Source organism: Diadema setosum, chromosome 14, assembly GCF_964275005.1.
Source record: "Diadema setosum chromosome 14, eeDiaSeto1, whole genome shotgun sequence".
Classification (NCBI taxonomy): Eukaryota; Metazoa; Echinodermata; class Echinoidea; order Diadematoida; family Diadematidae; genus Diadema; species Diadema setosum.
The window spans coordinates 19667472-19686509 of NC_092698.1; the positions used below are offsets into that span (position 1 = coordinate 19667472).

Sequence of the window (19038 nt, forward strand, 5' to 3'; positions counted from 1 at the left end):
TTTATTCATTAAATGACTTGAAATTTCTCCTTATGATAAAACATATTATAAAACAAAGGTCAAACTCGTCCAGAAAAACCTGCAAGAGTATAAATACCGACAAATAAAACTGATATGGAATAATCTTCGATAATAGTTCTTTATAAATCAATATGTCAGATTTGTGCCCGGACATGCCCATGTCCAGTAAACTTGATTTTCATTTCATCAATTTCTTTGTAATTTCTATCCGCGCATACCCTGCCTATACCTTTTTGTATTGCTCATTCCATAAGTAGGAATGGCGAAAAGTTATTACCATCACAAAGACATATTTTTCCTATAGAAGGTACCTGGTCGTTATGCAATGACACATGAATCAATATTATTGTTTCCTATCTGTGGGGCAGCTCCAGCTCTATTTTTGAGTGGCGGCTTCGAACATGGTTTCAAAGGGAATAAGAGTTGTGACTCCATTCTCTTGAACCTCCTTGATTGAACGGAACCAAGAGGTGTCTAATTAAGGGAAGAGCATTAGGTATCTTTTTTTTCGGACGGAATAATCGTCTTGTTGGAAAAGGAGAAGAGCTCACAACATGGAACAATTTTTGATGACTGATTGCCAAATTGCCCTACTCTGAGGCATAAGTTTAATGTAATTGATCATGAAACTATACAAACAATAATGTTACCAAAGAGTACGTAGCGCTTGCTTCTATACTCTGTGAATGATATACTAACATTATAAAAGGCCTAACACAAATAGTAAACAATAGTTAATAAACTAACAATTATAATGTTAATGATGATGATGATAATAATAATAATAATAACAATAATAATAATAATAATAATAACAATAATAATTAGCCGAAGAAGAAGAGAAAGAGGGAAAAAAAGAAGACGGAAAAGATGAAGAATAAGAATGGAAAAAAAAAGCTACGATAAACACTCGCAGCGCAAATTTTCTTCAAGGGTCGCTACTATACCGGGTGGCCCAAAAAAAGCGGAACGGTGGATTTTCAGTAACTTGCGTTTTAAAAGTGATATATTTTTTGACATCATTAGACAGAGCATCTTCCGCAGAAGACAATGATACCAAAATCATTAAATTTGGTTTAGCACTTTTTATTCTACGCCAATTTCTGTAAATACAGTCATTTTCAAATTTCGCCGGATTTTTGCGACTTATGAGATAATAATTTGAGCGCGACACGCGATCCATACGGTGAATATTGTGTAAGCTCAGTGATCCATTTCAACAAACGATACAGCTTTCACAATGGGCGCGGGCCAGGAAAAAAACAGTATGTGTGTGTGTGTGTGTGTGTGTGTGTGTGTGTGTGTGTGTGTGTGTGTCAAAGATACATATATAAATATACATTTTTTTGTACATGTCAATACTTTCTCGTGAAGAAATGGTCAGTAGGATTGATTTATAATCGAGTTGTTATGTTTGAAGGGAGATGATGGGCAGTATTAAGTTGGTAATGGATTTGTCTTTTGAATGGCATTTGTACCGTTCTTATGTTCATGTTACACCCAGAATGGGTTGATTTATGATTAATTTGAATGAAATCAATAAAATATCATTGAAAAACAGAAAAAAGTGTGTGTGTGTGTGTGTGTGTGTCTGTGTGTCACGCGCGCCCAGTGTGAAAGCTGTATCTTGACATGGATCAACCACTGAACTCAAACACTACGTAGTGTTTGAGTTCGTCAGTGGGATCAACGAGCTTACACAATTCACCGTATGGAACGCTCGTCGCACCCAAATTATTATCTCATATTAAATCCGGCGAAATTTGAAAATAACTGCATTTACAGAAATTGGCGTAGAATAAAAAGTACGGAACCAAATTTAATGATTTTGGTATCATTGTCTTCTGCGGAAGATGCTCTTTTTAATGACGTCAAAAAATATGTAACTTTTAGAACGCAAGGCACTGAAAATCCGCCGTTCCGTTTTTTTTTTTTGGGACACCCGGTATAGGTCTGAAAATTATTGTGCACGCAGGTAAGCATCCGTATCATGGTCGAGATCACCACCGTAAACATGATCTATCGCGGCCCTTCCTGCACCTGAACTTTAATCGAAATTTGTTTTGATGATATTGCCTACAACATACAAACATTCAAACGCCGGCAAATCAATGTCCTTGGTGGGAAAATAAAGATACTGGTGAACTGGTACTATTTTAATCATCATTGTTATTCTGCTACATAAAAATACCATCATGACGATAATACTGCCGTATAGCTGTGGACTGAAGACTTACACTATTTTGTTTAGATAAACGAAATAAAAGTCGCGCCATAGATGCAAATTTCATCTTTATTTTCATTTTTTGTAAATTCATGAAAAGCATAACGCTCTATTTTAACACGTTACTGACATTATTTTACGTGGAATATCATTCCTTTGCCCACTGACAAAGGTGAAAACGAAAATGTGTATTATAGGAAATCAAGATAGGACCTATCTATCTTTTTCATATCGCTGCCTTAACTGTGACATCACGAATTGTTGTACATAACTGTGTTGATAGTCTTCCTACTCCTTTGTTCTGTTTTTGTTTTGTTTTGGGGTTTTTTTTTTTTTGGTTAGTTTTTGTTTGTTTTTTGTTTTTGTTTTGTTTTGTTCTGTTCTGTTTTGTTTGTTAGTTTTGTTTTGTTTTGTTTTGTTTTGTTTTGTTTTGTTTTTTTTGTTGCTTGTCAGCCGACTTTGTATGGGACACCATTGTCATCAACAATGTCTTCCCCCTTCATCCTCAAAATGAATAGACGTCCTTGTTCCCATGAACTGATGGACCCTCTCACTTTAAAAAAAAAAAATAATAATAATAATAATGATAATAATACCCCGGCCCTGTAAAGTCCCCTTCAAAGGGATCGTATGGTTTTGGTTGAGACTTAACTTAAGGTTTTTATCATTTTTGGTGAGATATTGAGAAACTTCTTATAAAATTGGTATGAAAGAGCATGTAATTCCAGGAGGGATTCAATGTTTATTTGATGAAAATTGGTTTTGAAATGGCCGAGATATCCAAAACAGAGCCATCCTAACAAAGTGTGGGACCCATATTTTATTACGATCGTTTTGTTTTACTTTGTTTTTGGATGTTTCAGCTATTCCAAACCTAATTTTTATCAAATAAACTTTGAATTCCTCTTAAAATGGTATGCTCTGTACTGTTTCATAAGTGTTTTCTTGGTTTCTTACAACAACAAAAAAGTTAAAGCCCAATTTTCATCTCCACCAATACTGTATCATCCCTTTAAAGGGGATGGCTAGTAACCGATCAGTGGGAATCAGTGGGAATGCTGAGGGATAATATTATTGTTCCAATCCTTGATGTGGGATTCATTTAAGAGTACATTATATATCTACTGTTGTGTAAAAATTATTTGCTTCAGAACGGTCTCATATAAGCCAGTTCGGAGTTCCACTTTGCGCATGAGCAGAAGAAAGGTCAATCGTACCAACAGGTGTGTTGGTTTTTAAATTCACTGGGATAAGCATCTGTGATGTAATGATTATTCATGTAATCCTTGTAAATGCTGTTTGCCAGCACATCCACCTGACCGCAAAAATGGTATTTGACAATATCAATAGAAAGAGATTGCTAATACATACAATGCAAAATAATGAAATGGATGCTTTCCCATCGTGTTAATTGACGGATCATTGTGGTCATCTGGTCTGCGCAAGTTCATTCTTTGTTTGAACAGGATCAATGAATTCCATAAATTGTTATGTAAAGCTTACGCATTATGTCGCTCTAAAATGAGTGAATGCCCCTAACCGACTGAGAAAAAAGAAAGGTCATTCGGACCAATGTGCCCATGAGCTAACTCCGAACTGGCTTATTCAAGTAATGTGCATGCAGATTAATGCCCCGTCACTGACCAGGCACGCTAACCTGGAAACATTAAACTGCACATTACTTGAATATGCGACCATTCTGAGGCAAATAAATTTCACACAACAATAGATATATAATATTGTACTCTTAAATGAATCCCACAAGGATTGGAACAATCATCCTCCAGCATTCCCACTGATTCCCACTGATCAGTTATTAGCCATCCCCTTTAACGATGGTTGGACGTGGGGTTGAGACACTGTTAGATACCATGATAATGACACTGATCAATAAATGTTGTGTGAGAATGACCTTTTAGCCAGGAAAAACTTGAACCAACAAACATTTAAAACCCCGGATTGAAGAATGATATAAATTATGAAAGAACCCTTTAGAACTGACTCGCGCCGTCATTCGTTCTTTCCGGAACACAAGGAGCTTGAATGCGCTGTTCTCGGAAATTGTTGCAGCACCATCTGTTGGATCCATCCGTAATCGACAGACGGTTGATGACAGTTGCGCAGTGCATGATCTTTGTTTTCCGTATTAATATATCTTGTGCTTGTAAATATCTGTAAATAAACTGTATCACATTGTGTGATGAAAATAATACTCATCTGGAAGTAGAAAAACTGTCTGTGAACACACACGGTCTGCAAGAAGCTTCAGCTAATTGAAGGAGGCAGACTTAACCAGAAGAAGGAGGAGGGGGAGGAGGAGGAGAAAAACAAGAACAAGAAGAAAAAGAAGAATGGAATGGGTTTACGTACTGTCTGTACACTACAGTATAGTTCCGATTGTCATCCTTGCCAGATGCACTGCAGTTTTCCTTCAGCACTGTCTATATGCGTAGTGACGTCATCATCAAAGCTTTGTTTCTGATCAGCGCAATAAATGTGACGTCATATAGCAACCCCAGAAATCTTGTCGTGACAGGGGGTGCGCGTAGTGGTATGGGGGCGCGTCCGCGTGCATTATCATCAAACAAATCGGCATCCTTGACCATAGCAACATCAGTCATCTAGAATCCCCAAACACAAGAAGACGTCGACTGGTCGGGCTGGGCAAGCAGTAAGAAAAGTAAAAAAAGGTAAGAATTAATAAGTGAAGATCTGCGGCGTTCTTGTGAGGTCGGTAAGCCCTTCTATGTGCACAAAATCAGTTCGTTTTCCATCATTCTTGAAAACATGGGGCGTTTCGTTCTCATGGGTTCGCTGGCCCTACCCTCCCCCCCCCCCCCACGCTCAAGATTCCATCATTTCGATTCGTCACTGTTCGTCATCTTGATACCCTCGTAAATGTTTTTTCCACCCATAGGATGGATGTATGGATGCATTTTATCGTGTTCTAGAAAGAGACATTGTTTGTCAGGTTATTCGTTGTTGTTGTTTGCTTATTGTATGTTATTGTGGGGTGTGTGTTTTTTTTTTTGTTTTTTTTTTTTACTCTAGCTTCATTCTGAATCAGAGGGATTTTAAGTCAATAAGCGATTATTTACCGCAAATCAAATATCTTCCGTTCGTCTGCCGCATTACTACAACCTGATGCAGGAGATGGCTTGCTTGAGTCGATGTTCATCCATGTCCCTCAATACAGTAGATTCTAAGAGATTTTAGGAGGATCGCATGAAACGTAGAGTTAGTTATCTTGTGTCCTCTCTCGAGGTATCCTAGGGACAAGTCATCACGGACACACTATCTGAAATGGCCTCTGCAGTATGGCAGCGACTGGGTCCGCGCGGCGTAGCGGCCATGGCGGCCGCGGCCACTGGAGTGGGCATCGGGCTCACTTGCCTTACATCCCCTCAGCGCCAGACACAGGCTGCCGCGTGCTGCTCTGTCGAGCCAGACGGTACCCAAAAGCAGAATTTTGGACAGAAGTCCAACTTCCCGCCTTCGGCCAACTACCCTGACCTCTCGACGCACAACAGTGTGATGTCGTCTCACCTGACACCCGGCATGTACGGCCGCCTGAGCAGACTGAGCACGCCCAACGGCTACACCTTGGACGAGTGCATACAAACTGGAGTCGACAACCCGGGACATCCGTTCATCAAGACGGTCGGAATGGTTGCCGGTGACGAAGAATCCTATGAGGTGACGAGAATATTCCATCTGTTCAGTTATCCTTTTTTTCTGACTCAATTTGCACACTAAATTTTTATCCCATGCCTTTTCCAATTAAAAGCTAATGGAGAGAATCAGCTAGTCCACTCAGGTCGAATTAGATAATAGTTTTCCTGTTAGATGCTGTTGACAGCAGTTCATGGACAAGTTATACTCGTCCTTTCCAGGATGTTGCAACGTCAGAAAAGTTCGCCTAAACTTGCAGTCGCTGTCTGCCTCAGCCTCGGCCAGTACGTGTCTTGCAAGGAGGAATTATAGGCCTATGCCTACTGAAGACTAAACATAACTTGGCGCATCATGTCAATTTACGTCACGATGAGTGTCCTTTTATTGTTGCGTTGTCGTTTTTGTTCTTCCGGGACTCATCGGCATTTTCCTATACCCTTGTTTTCAAAAGCCTTGTTGGTTTGTCTTACCTTTTACGTATTTGGTAATGTCTCACAATATAGCAATAAAAGTCAACCAAGGCTTCAGTTCTGAACTTGATTATAGAGCAAAAATGTAATGCTGCAACTGGTTGACAAATAATAATTATCCTTTACGTAGACGTAAAAAAGCACTGAATTAATCAGTGTTTAGTAGTAGCCATAATAAGAGAAATCATGGACATACATAGTCGTGAAGGAAAATGGTTTTTCAGTATATAATCCTTCATAAATGTACAGCAGCAAATGCGTTTTCACTAATTCCCTCATTAAACAAAGGAGAATGATCATTTTACCAAAGATGTTGCAAATACTTTGCCCGCGTCTAGCTCAGAAAGTGTACCATTAACATTCATTAACTCGTCGATATAGTTTAGATAACCTGGATGAGGCGCCGTTGAGGTTTTTTTTTTTTTTTTTTGGAAGTCCGTTGAAAATCCCCTCTATAGATGGAAATTAAAAGAAAAAGATCTTGAAATTAAAAGAATGCAGGCTTTGACATTGGAAATCATACATGCGAAATTCATGGAAACAACAGTTGGCTTATAATTTAAAATCTACAAATAACACCTGTCTTTGATTAAAGAAATCGTGTCTATGGTGAGTTTCATTCATATTGGTTATTACAACAATTTTCTTTCCGACTTTCTTTGCGCAGGTGTTCAAGGAACTGTTCGATCCCGTAATCGACGAACGACACAATGGCTACGGTCCCGACGACACCCACCCGACAGACTTGGATGCGTCCAAGATTCGAGGCGGTATGCTCGACTCCAAGTATGTCCTATCTTCCCGCGTGCGAACCGGACGAAGCATCCGTGGACTCAGTCTCCCACCGGCCTGCAACCGCGCTGAGAGGCGCATGGTGGAGCAGGTATAGGCTTGACCTCACTATTTCTCGTAGGGAAGCGTCGACAATAATAAAAATACAAAGCAATGGAAATTTATAACGATAATGTATTGCCACTAATGCAGTATATTACAGTGGAATGGAGGACTGTGGTATACTAGACTAGTATACATGGATTTATAGTCGTCATGTGGGCCGTTCACTTTTGTTTTTGTTTTTGTTTTGTTTTTTCGACATCTGAATGATAGAATGTCTGTGTAAACAGACCTTCCGCCTTTCAGGGTTCTGGGCATCACCTTCACTTTTTATTTCTTAATGCCGTCCTCGTGTATGAGAGATGCCAGAGTCATTGTAATAATTAGTTTTCGTTCTAAAATATTTGTCCATAGAGTGTTCAACGAATACGCATTCACAGACGACTCGAGTGTATAAGCCGAGATATATCAATTGCTTTCATTATTGCAGACAACACCTCACTGACAAAAGCACCTTCATACGCCAACGCCTTGCTCATTAGTGTCGAATCTAATCAACTCAAGTAAACAAACAAATAAATAAACTAGCCTAAAAAAAAAAAACAAACCACGATAAATCAAAATGTATTTTACATCCAGGTGGTTGTCGACGCCCTCATGGGACTGAGGGGCGATCTCCGGGGACGCTACTTCGCGCTGGCGAACATGACGGAGGACGAGCAGCAGCAGCTGATTGACGACCACTTCCTCTTCGACAAACCCGTGTCGCCCCTTCTGACCTGTGCGGGGATGGCACGTGACTGGCCCGATGCACGAGGCATCTGGTAAAGAGAAAATCTGTTTATACTATTCACCTTCTTTTTTTCCTTCTTCAAATTTCATAAATGCATTCGTTGGTTCATTCATTGTCCATCTACCCGTTTCTCTATAAAATTATATTAAGATGGTCTTTCTATTTACGTTGAATTCATTTATTTCACTTTTTAAAGAGAAAGATGGGAACATTATTGATTGCAGTAGGTTACTATGATGATGACAGAGTGGTATCATCTCTAATGACGTCGTTGTATGGCTCATGTCGTTGATTGACGGGTCAACAGGCACAATGACAACAAGAACTTCCTGGTCTGGATCAACGAGGAGGACCACACCCGCATCATCTCCATGGAGAAGGGCGGAAACATGAGGAGGGTCTTCGAGAGATTCTGCCGAGGACTCAACCAGGTACGGTTTAGTATCGACTCCAACTTACCACACCGTATTCTCCCACATCTCTTGGGATGGCATCACTGGTCCTTGACCTCTTTGATGTCCCGTTGACGTTGAAAAATTCCTACCATAAGATCGTAGTTAATCATCATCATTAGTGTCGTCATTGTGAGCGATCGTACTCGTTTCATTTGTGGTGAAATAGAATGATCTGCTCTTATTTGTTATATATATATATATATATATATATATATATATATGTTGCGAATTCACGTATTGGCTCCAATATAACGAAGAATCAAGAAATAAACTAGTAATGCATTATTTAGCCAATAAGAATGAGTTTATTGAGCGACTCAAATTTTCGGTGGCCTCCACCTTCTTCAGGAGTCTCGACGGGGAATGTCAATACCAAAACATAAATTGAACATGAAGAGCGCGCACTCATATACACAGAATTGGTTGCTATGAGAGCGCGTACCCTTTACAATGATGTTGCCATGTAGACGCAATGTAGTCAAGGTATACCACGCATAAGGAGGAGGACATTGACATGTTTATTACGTAACAATGGTGTTCAATTAACTATTCTTTGTATTATCACATGTTATGATATAGACATATGTACTCATCAACGTACCATAAGTTACAAAATTAGGTTAAAGAGCGCTCCAAAATTTGAGTCGCTCAATAAACTCATCTTATTGGCGAAATAATGCATTACTAGTTTATTTCTTGATTCTTCGTTTTACATACATATCATTACCAAAATTACCTACCATTTACAAAATGAGATGAACACAAGGTTATATTATTTTATACTATGTGCAATGACAGGAAACGCAAGTCTATATTGGGAGTCAATCTACTAATGTGAATAGATTTTAACGTAATTCTGTTTGTCTGTTTGCATCAGGTTGAAGATCTGATCAAGGCGAAAGGCTGGGAGTTCATGTGGAGTGAACATCTCGGCTACATACTCACTTGCCCCTCAAACCTCGGCACCGGGCTGCGCGCAGGAGTGCACATTCGCATCCCTCATCTCTCAAAGGTAAGAGAGCCTACGGCATATCCCCTTTCCCTAATCAATACAAAATACCATCTGTTACCGAAGGATGTGAATTGTATTTGTTTGTGTTTGTTGTTTAATTTTCTAAGCAAGCGCACTTTGACAAAAGCCTTCTTGACACGTCCATGCAGGACACTTTCATGCTATCTCCGTCATGACAAAAAAGGTATTATTTCTGATTACTGTATGACAGCTGATTTCCATGCACCGGAATATCTGTTTTTGAAAAACAGCACCCTCTTTTCTTTTGTGGTTGACTAAATACAGGACATCCAGCGTCTCGACACCATTCTGGACAGGCTGAGGCTCCAAAAGCGAGGAACTGGCGGAGTGGACAGCGCCACCGTCGGTGACACCTTCGACATTTCGAACTTGGATCGCCTTGGCCAATCCGAGGTAAGAATACTTAACTGCTAGTATTTTTTCCTTCATAATAGCCCACGTAGATAATTTCGCTCATACGGGAAAGACTTAATCGTTTCAAGTGACACGCACGAATAAAACAAGCACGCTATCAAACGCAAGACCCAAAAATATAGTGTCTGACGTTACGATATCAAACCATGCACCCTGAAAGTCATGTACTGTCAACATGACAATTCTACATTAATTGTTTACGTTTTCACAGTGGTTATGCCTTTTTTTTTTTTTGTGCCTAGGACTTTGGACACTGTGTACTACGGTATTGGACTGTTAGGTTCTAAAACTCCAGTGTTACTCTGAGGTTTTCATTACCTTCATCCAGTTATACCGTCACAAAGTGTATTTTCATTCAAGCAAACGAAGTGTGATTGTGTGAGGAAATGATGGAGAAATCCCCATGCAGGAAACTTTATCATCATACAGTTACTCACCATACAACGCATTGATGGCACACACACATGTCACCACATTCACACATACACACAAAGACAATCCGTACTTTGTGTACCTTTTATTTTGTACAGACCAAATCAAAGCGAAATACTCAAATTATCAAAAACACGTAAATATGTTTGGTCTTGAAACCTTAGTCTTACTCAACAGACCTCTGGGTGAAATTTGAACAGAAAACCCTCTATGTGCAAATAGGCCTACATGACACTGACTGCAATGAAATATTTTAGTGAAACTACTTGGTGTACTGGGATGGTTTTGTAGCACATACGACATTGAATCTCCTGCGTGTTGAAGCATGTTTGATATTCTAACATGTAGGTCTATGGAAAATTATTTACAGATGGGGCACGTAATTAAATCGGCAACCAAGCTGTAATCTCAGTGATTTATTTATTCATTCAATTTTTAACATGATCTCTTGTTTACGATATAGCGCGAGCTTGAGAAGTATGTGTCCTGTCTGTCTGGAAGCCAACGCTCGTATTCTAATGAGAAAAGATGCGGGCATGTATTAATATGCACTTGCATAAGTGCAGCTTTTTGCGTGTCATTACCCTGTTCCTAACATTTTTAATGGCGCCAAAAGCGGTAGCATACCAGACATTGTAAACTCATGCCAGTTTTTAAGTGTTCAGCGATTGGTAATAAACGTAATTATAATGTAAACGCGTACATGCATACTCACATACAACAACGGCTGACGAGGAGAATTTACGTTTTTCATATTTAACACAATACATGAAGGAGATCATTTCATCAAGCATTGTGTCGGATTTTTTTTTCTGAAATCTTTTTAAGCTATCGAAATCCTTGCATCTGGTTGGCTGAGAGCAAATTTGTCAGAAGAAATATTTGACAAAACGCCTGATAAAATAGCTAATGACCCCCATACAGGGCTTGTTTGGTCACGAACATTCTCAATTAAAATGGTTTGTAGATGGACAATATTGCTTCAAAGGAAATGTGACCCCCTTGCATATGCTTACGATGACTTGTTGAGTTTTATTTTGAGTGAGACCAAATGAGGAGATCGCAGCTTATTCAATGAAAGCGGAAGTACACTGAAAAAGCCATGGTATTTTGTACATGTAACGTTTTTGATGTTTTCAAGAAATCATTAATTCGGTCATTATCACGCAAATTACAAATTAGATAATATTTTAATAGCCATCGTCAGCTCATGTTAATCTACTGAATTGTTCATCGCCAGAGATGTTATTCTTTGAATGAAATACAGAATAATCAATCACATCCTTCGCATTTTGATTGAACGGTTGAAGCAATAACAACAATCAAGCTTTCTGAGGGGATCGCATAGTTGCCATTTTTTTTTGACAAAAATATGTGCAGACTAAATATATTCTGAGTTGTACGACAGTGACGTCATCATCTCATCTAGTTTCTCTTTTTTTTCTTGTTGTTGTTGCTGTAACCGATAGTATAATATTTCATAAATACTCTGTTAAAACAGGGAGGTGAGAGGAAACCTCCCTGGTTAAAACAAATATTTCAATTCTTTCTTTTCCAACAATAATGATCGAAATTTATCAAAAATAGTGATGTGAAATGTGAAATAGATTGTCGAAACTTTCTCATTCAGTAGTCGAATTTAATGCAACTTCTCCCATTCGTGTATTAATGGCAACGTAATCATGACGTGGTATTTCACTTTGATGTCACCTGAGAGGAAAAACAAACATAAAAACATAAAACTGAGATGTCTTCCCACTTTTTCCCTCCAAGGTCCAACTCGTCCAGCGAGTCATTGACGGAGTCGACCTCCTCGTCAAGATGGAGAAGTTGTTGGAAAAGGGTCGGTCCATTGAACACCTCATCCCCAAGTAGATGTCACAACACCATAATAACACATTAAGACAATCATGTAACCTGTATTTGCAATTAACTTATATGAAATAACAAAGAGTATATATTATAGATTTTCGCTAGTGGCGATAGTTATCATTATTTTGTATCATCATGAGTGAAAGAATTCAATTAACTTACCTGTCGCCATTATGAATGTAACTCAGCTGTATTTATCTCGACAAGTGTCTATACTGAAATATCAACGTTCTTTATACAGAGCATGAAATAAATTACTATTTAAAGGTGTACTGCACTGCACTTCGATTTTTATAGGAGTAAAAATTCTCTTTTTGACAGCAGAAAATTATGACGATATGATAATAGACGATACTTATTTCTTCTTTTTTTTCCTGTAATTGTGACGATCAGGTGATGAAATATATTTATGTATCCAAAGTTGGAAAGTTCGGAGGAGATTATTCTCAGAAATCAATATCTATCTCTGGCAAGGTAACGACCATTGCAACATATTCCTGACTGACCATATTTGCAATTACGAAGAGAAACATCTTTGACTCAAACTATGTAACTTCGAGCAAGTCAACACTCGTGATTGATTGTGGTTCTCAATAAATATTCGCCAGTTCAAGTCATACATCGAGATAGCAAATAAAAGTAAATAACTCACATTTGCGTGTGACTTTATGTGTGTCGTTTGTCAGTGTGTACTTCAAGGTTAGATGTATAAGCAGCTATCATCAGCAGGTATAGAACCCCTTCAATGAAAAAGACAAATTTTACCACATGACGCATCACAGCCAAAGGATAATCTCATTGTCTTTCAGCGATCACTGATGGCGTTAGTTTTAATTGCTCCTTTTCTTCCTTTCCCAAAGAAATGCGCATTTCATTAATCAATCCATACCAAAACGGCGCTTATTGTGTGTGTGTGTGTGCGTGTTTGTTTGTTTATTTGTTGTTGTTTTTTTTGTCCCTGTCATAACAAATTATAATTTAAGCCGTCCTGATTAAATCTTGACACTGGAAATAAATGGGCCAGGACGAGAGAGTGAGGCTGACGACCCTTTGCAACTCTTCCTCACTTTAACAATTCACGCGCAAGTCACAACTTTACCCATTATTATCGTAATCATTCCAAAGATGAGAGCGAGGATCAGACTGATTAGCCATCTTCGCAGTCACGGAATGTAGTGATACTAAAAGTTGTGGTCGTCTTCGCCTGCGCCGGAAGGATGAACACCGTCATCATAAGTTAACGAACTGATTACTATGTTCATTCATATCAGATAGGCGTTTAGAGCTGCCTTGTAAGTCTGCTAGTCAAGACGTGCAAACAATACACACACACACACACACACACACACACACACACACACACACACACACACACACACACAATCAATAATGGGAAGACCTCATGCTTGGTAAATGATTTCCAATACATGTATTATCTTCAGAGGATTTCGGCAACCATGCCTGCAGTGAAGGATTTTCGTTGTTTCCCGCTCATGCAACGCCATTCTTTGAAATGAAATGAAAGGAAATTTACCAAACAAGCAAACTTCGTCAACATAGTTATGGTTTCTAGAATATAAGGCTAAAAAAAAACTTGCACCGAAACAGTTCCCTTAAAGCAGCTCAATTGATTCAATGTATAATTCGTTTTTTTCCCCATGCAGCATGGAAGTGGGCACCCCCCCCCCCCTTAAAAAGACCTATATCACCATCAAGTCAGTCACTATCTATTGTGTTCATTTTTTTTTCTGAAGGAGAACAGGAAGGAGTAGAGGAAATAATCCTAGGAGCATGACCTAAGGAGTATCCTCCGCATTCTTCATGATAACGTAGGCCTATCCCCGTGATCGCGATGCAAACTGTATATTATAGCAATGTCAAATATCGAGCAGTCGTTTCATGCGTGTATAATAAAAAGTCACTTTGTGCAATCACGTCAAAACCAACGAGTTTTGATCGTGGAGAGCTTGCACGGAACTTGTGCATTTTTCAACATGAAATCGTGAAATCCGATGCATCGTTATTTTTTTTCTTTTTGTTGGTGATAATTTTGTACTTAGTAAAAAAAAGATTCATTTAACGTAAGACAATAGGGATTCTGGGGATCCCTTTAGTCCAGCGACATATTATTGACACGGTCATTCAGTTCAGTCCAGGGGCTTTTGCACAATTATTCAATTTTGCGTTAAAGGGCCCCTGAAATCCAAATGCATGTTGATTTGTGTTGATTGATGATACCCTCAACATCACTTTTGCGGTGAAACAAATATCTAGAAACATTCCATATATTTTTAACGATTTTTTCTTTTATTTTTCTTCAGGTTACTCGGGAACGCCCACAAAAAACAAAAAACAAAAATCCTTCCAAACCAATATTCCTCAGATGACCTCATTTGTCAATGATTGACAGATGAGGTCATCTGAGGAATATTGGTTTGGAAGGATTTTTTGTGGGCGTTCCCAAGTAATCTGAAGAAAATTAGAAGATAAAATCGTTAAAAATATATGGAATGTTTCTAGATATTCGTTTCACCGCAAAAATGATGTTGAGGGTATCATAAATCAACACAAATCAACATGCATTTGGATTTCAGGGGTCCTTTAAAGCACCAAATTTGGCATAGGCCTACATGAGGATTAAACTACACACAAGAGTATTTAAGACAATTCTAAATATTGATTTATTTTTTATGAAATTTTGCCAAGGAAAGTCGTATGTGCGGGGTGAGAAAATGAGAAATGCGTGAAATGCGCATTACCGAGAGACTTACTGACAGCTCTGGTTTTGCAACCCCGTCAATACTAATATTGGGCTATATTATAACCTTATACATGCTTATGTGGGAAATCTATTAAGCTCTCTAATTTTGAAAAATTATTTGGTTTTAATGATGATAAATTTCTGACCTATTTGTTTTTGCTTTTGAAATATTATATTTATACCTGCAAGCTTAAAAACGGTCTTCCCAATTTTATTGCATTCAAATGCTTTGTAAGGAAACAAAAAGATATTGAGTATTTCTCAGCTAAAAAGAGAAACAAATTACAACTTCACTTCAAGAAATGGCGATTTGATCTATGATTTTTTTTTTGTTTCCTCACCATTCTGTATATGAAAATAAATTATTACTATTAACTAAGCTGTAGATATTGATTTTGTGTTATTTATTTTTTGTATATTCCAGTGGTCATAATCAATGTATAGCGTACTGATGTGTTTGTCATATGTTTCAGATAGCCCAATCTCTCTCCTTGCACACTCTCAATTCACCCTTATGCTGAAATAATTATTTTGTTCATGTCTGTGTTGTTTTACTTCTGCAACCCTCGACAATAGTTTCTTGTACAATAACAAAGTGTATTCACGTCCACTGTGATACTGGTATTCCTCATGTTCCAGGGCGACCTCCAAGTTTAACCTCTCGAACCACAACGTCGTTAACTATTCACTCTATGAAGTTTATAATAACTTCTCTGATTATTTTTCACACAGATTTTTGCTCATGGATTTGACGAGAAGGGGTTGTAATGTGATTTTCCTCTGATGTGTTTGTGGATTCTATAGTCTTAGAGAGTGTGAGAGTGAGAGAGAGAGAGAGAGAGAGAGAGAGAGAGAGAGAGGGAGAGTTTAGGAGTGAGATAGGGGTGGGGGTGGGGGTCGATGTGGAGGTTGTTGGGTGTGATAGGTTTGATGGTATATAACATGCAATATACATGGATCGCCCTGCATCCTTGTATCGTCTTTTCCAATCTGGCAATATCTTAGAAAAAATGTTGTACAAAACAAAATGAAATGTATTTTGTTTTGTTTTGTTTGTTTCTATCTCTAAAAACAAAACTCGGAGTGTCGTTCCTGGAGTCCTGGAGGGATTATTATTGTCTTTTTTCCTGCCTCTTCCCTTTTATTATTATCATTGTTTTTATGTCTTTGTTTTTGTGATTCTGTATCTCAATTGTGCTCTAATTATTTGTATATATTGTGATTGTCCATGATTATTTCTCAATAAAAACAAAATTATAAAAAAAACAAACCTTATACATGCTTCCCGTAAACATGAATTCCACATATAGCCGCATCATTAATCTGCATGGAAATCGTCGTTTCCTATATCATGCAAATTGCGTTCGACTGGTCGACTATGGTATGACAGTCCATTTATTTCAATCTAATTTATTTTCAGTTGCTCTACCACCGCAAAACAAAGATAAGAAATCCATCCGGTGTACTAACCTTTTTTTTTTTTTCTTTGTCAGTTTCAAATTCCCAAACGCTTGGATTCCTTCAAACTCGTGCAGAGATCCTGCATCATGCACGCTCCCGCTATTTCCATAAACATGATAAATCTGACGTGAGGGTTGCCAGAATTATTCCGCAGCCCAAAATATCTTCTAAATTTCTCATGTAGGTCTAAAAACGTATGGAGTTTGTCAAGACACTTATTGTCATCTCACCTTATTTGCATATTCATGATTTCATGATGCCACTGATATGCCACTGTTTCACGAAAACATGTGAAACGAATAATACCCCGGGCTCTATACATCTTCGACAGTTTTTATTTGATAAGCAATCATAATTGTCAACTCCACTGAATGCCGCCCTTTCGTCACAAACCTTTCACTGCGCCCAACACTCGCATACTTAGAGTACTTCACAAGTCACTCACACCCTTTCTAGCACCACTCAATACACGGGCTTGACCTTAACTAGCCATGGGTCATGAGGCCCGTATAGTAAGAGCACCTGACTGACCATGAATAAACCTACAATGACTAATCAACTTATCAGCATAAAGAGGCACAAAAAGGGAAAATGATAGCGCTAAAATTTATGTGGACTGAGTGAATGCAGCAATATTAGAAAACAGTGGTGAAGTTTGAGGAAAATAAAGACACAAAAATGTAATCTTTTAATGAAAAATATGCATGTACATTCCCTTGCCTTGTTATGAATTAACTGACATTATGTATGTTAGGAATAATACTAATTCCCTCTGTTTTTTGAAAGAGTTAGGTCAAGTATTCTATCAATATGAGAGAAAAAAAAAGAAATATGTTGAATTTTAATATTTTCTTTAAATAATTGTCCAGCAGTGACATAACAAAGTGTTGCCTTTTCATCCGCTATAGCAACACTGAAACTTTAAACATTTGTAACTTTGAAAACAGTATCTGATTTCCCTCAAACATCACTGATGTGTTCTAATATTGCTGTGATGTTCACTCAATCCAAGTAAATATATCTGGGTAGCATTTCCCTTTAACTGTACCTTGTTTAACCTGGTGCACCAATTCAAAAGAGCCAAGACAAGTTTTAAAAGACAATTCCACATCTTTTCCTGTCATGAGACTAAATCATGCAATACTTTCTACACAACACTAAATAGGGCCTACTACATGTACCAGGTATATATCGAATGAGGCGTTTAGTTTAGGACCTTTCATTGTATTGTGAATTTGTGGTTTAGCCAAGGGATAACAATACTTAAAGGGGGTGGCTAGTACTATAGTAACTGATCAGTGGGAATCAGTGGGAATGCTGGGGATGATTGTTCTAATCCTTGCGGGATTCATTTAATAGTACATTATGTATCTATTGTTGTCTGAAAATTAATTGCTTCAGAATGGTCTCGTATTCAAGTAATGTGCAGTTTAATGTTTCCGAGGGGGTGTTTCATAAAGCTGTTCGTAAAGTTACGAACAACTTGCGAGCGACTGGTGATCAGTTCTTGTGCTGAATTATGGAAATTCTGATAAGTATAGCATATCAGAACTGGTCACCAGTCACTCGTAAGTTGTTCGTAACTACAGTATACGAACAGCTTTATGAAACAGGGCCCAGGTTAGCATGCCTGTACAGTGTACAGTGCAAGCCCTACATAATGTACTCTTCAATGAATCCCGCTAGGATTGGAACAATCATCCCCCAGAATTCCCACTGATCAATTACTAGCCATCCCCGTAAAGTTCGTATGTGTATCCCCGTTTTACACCATGGGTATTCAAGTGTACACACACACACGCACACACGCACACACACACACACACACACACACACACACACACACACACACAAGGTAAGTCAAGTACCTCGGGTACTCTTCCAATGTGCTAGAAGGGTGAAAATACGCTGTGTAGTGTATGTTGCATTTTCTTCATATTTTCTTTACACTGTGGTCCATAATGACATCATGAAGTGTATTGTTCCTCATATCCAGCAACTTCAGCCCCAAAACTTTAAAACATTTATAGCTTTTTATTCAATTTCCCAATTTTCATAAAACTTTCACCAACGTGCTCTACTAAAAATGGCTGCTTTCACTCGATCCATATTTATATTTGGGTCTTGGTTTCCTTTAAGCACTGTGGCACTTATTTCAGCTGTAACAAACTATTAAGGATATTACAAAAGAAAGACAGAAAAAAAAAATTTATTCAGTGGTGGAACATAGTGGGTGCAGAAAAATTAAACCTAGATAGATTGATAATCCTGGATACATATCTTAATCAAACAGTTCCAGAATTTGTGATATACAAACCTATTCACACCAGCAGTAGTCAACAATATTATGGAACTGGATGACAGACCAAGCCTGGCAAGGCAACATTCTCAATCCGTAGCAGCTACGTTACAACCACAACCATCATATACGCAGTGGAAACTCCGCATAATGAAATCCTAATTGGGACCAAGACAAATTTTGTTTCTTTGTATCAGATATTTTGTTATATCAGTAGTCAATAAAGAATACAAAACACAGAAAATAAATTCATACGGACAGGAGAAATCAGTTTGTTATATCAGGTATTTTGTTATA

The 19038-nt window shown here is 38.2% G+C and overlaps 1 protein-coding gene across 2 annotated transcripts; it reads left to right on the top strand.

Annotated features, from left to right (window-relative positions):
• Positions 1–4834: 4834 nt before the first annotated feature.
• On the top strand, positions 4835–12873 carry LOC140238374 (creatine kinase B-type-like). 2 transcript variants are annotated; one of them, XM_072318311.1, is made up of 8 exons: positions 4835–4935; positions 5510–5941; positions 7055–7270; positions 7861–8045; positions 8322–8445; positions 9347–9481; positions 9767–9895; positions 12122–12873. In XM_072318311.1, the coding sequence occupies exons 2-8, from the start codon at positions 5549–5551 to the stop codon at positions 12221–12223; spliced, it is 1284 nt and encodes a 427-aa protein (XP_072174412.1). In that variant the 5' UTR covers positions 4835–4935; positions 5510–5548; the 3' UTR covers positions 12224–12873. The 2 variants fall into 2 exon arrangements, with proteins under 2 accessions (XP_072174412.1, XP_072174413.1); XM_072318312.1 differs by having other exon boundaries at positions 4862–4935; positions 5519–5941.
• Positions 12874–19038: the final 6165 nt, after the last annotated feature.

Excerpts from the sequence above, each read along its gene's own strand:
- LOC140238374 (XM_072318311.1), top strand. The coding sequence starts at position 5,549 with ATGGCCTCTGCAGTATGGCAGCGACTGGGTCCGCGCGGCGTAGCGGCC. Across the intron at positions 9,482-9,766 it reads GCATCCCTCATCTCTCAAAG|GACATCCAGCGTCTCGACAC; the intron begins GTAAGAGAGCCT and ends GACTAAATACAG. Across the intron at positions 9,896-12,121 it reads ATCGCCTTGGCCAATCCGAG|GTCCAACTCGTCCAGCGAGT; the intron begins GTAAGAATACTT and ends TTTCCCTCCAAG.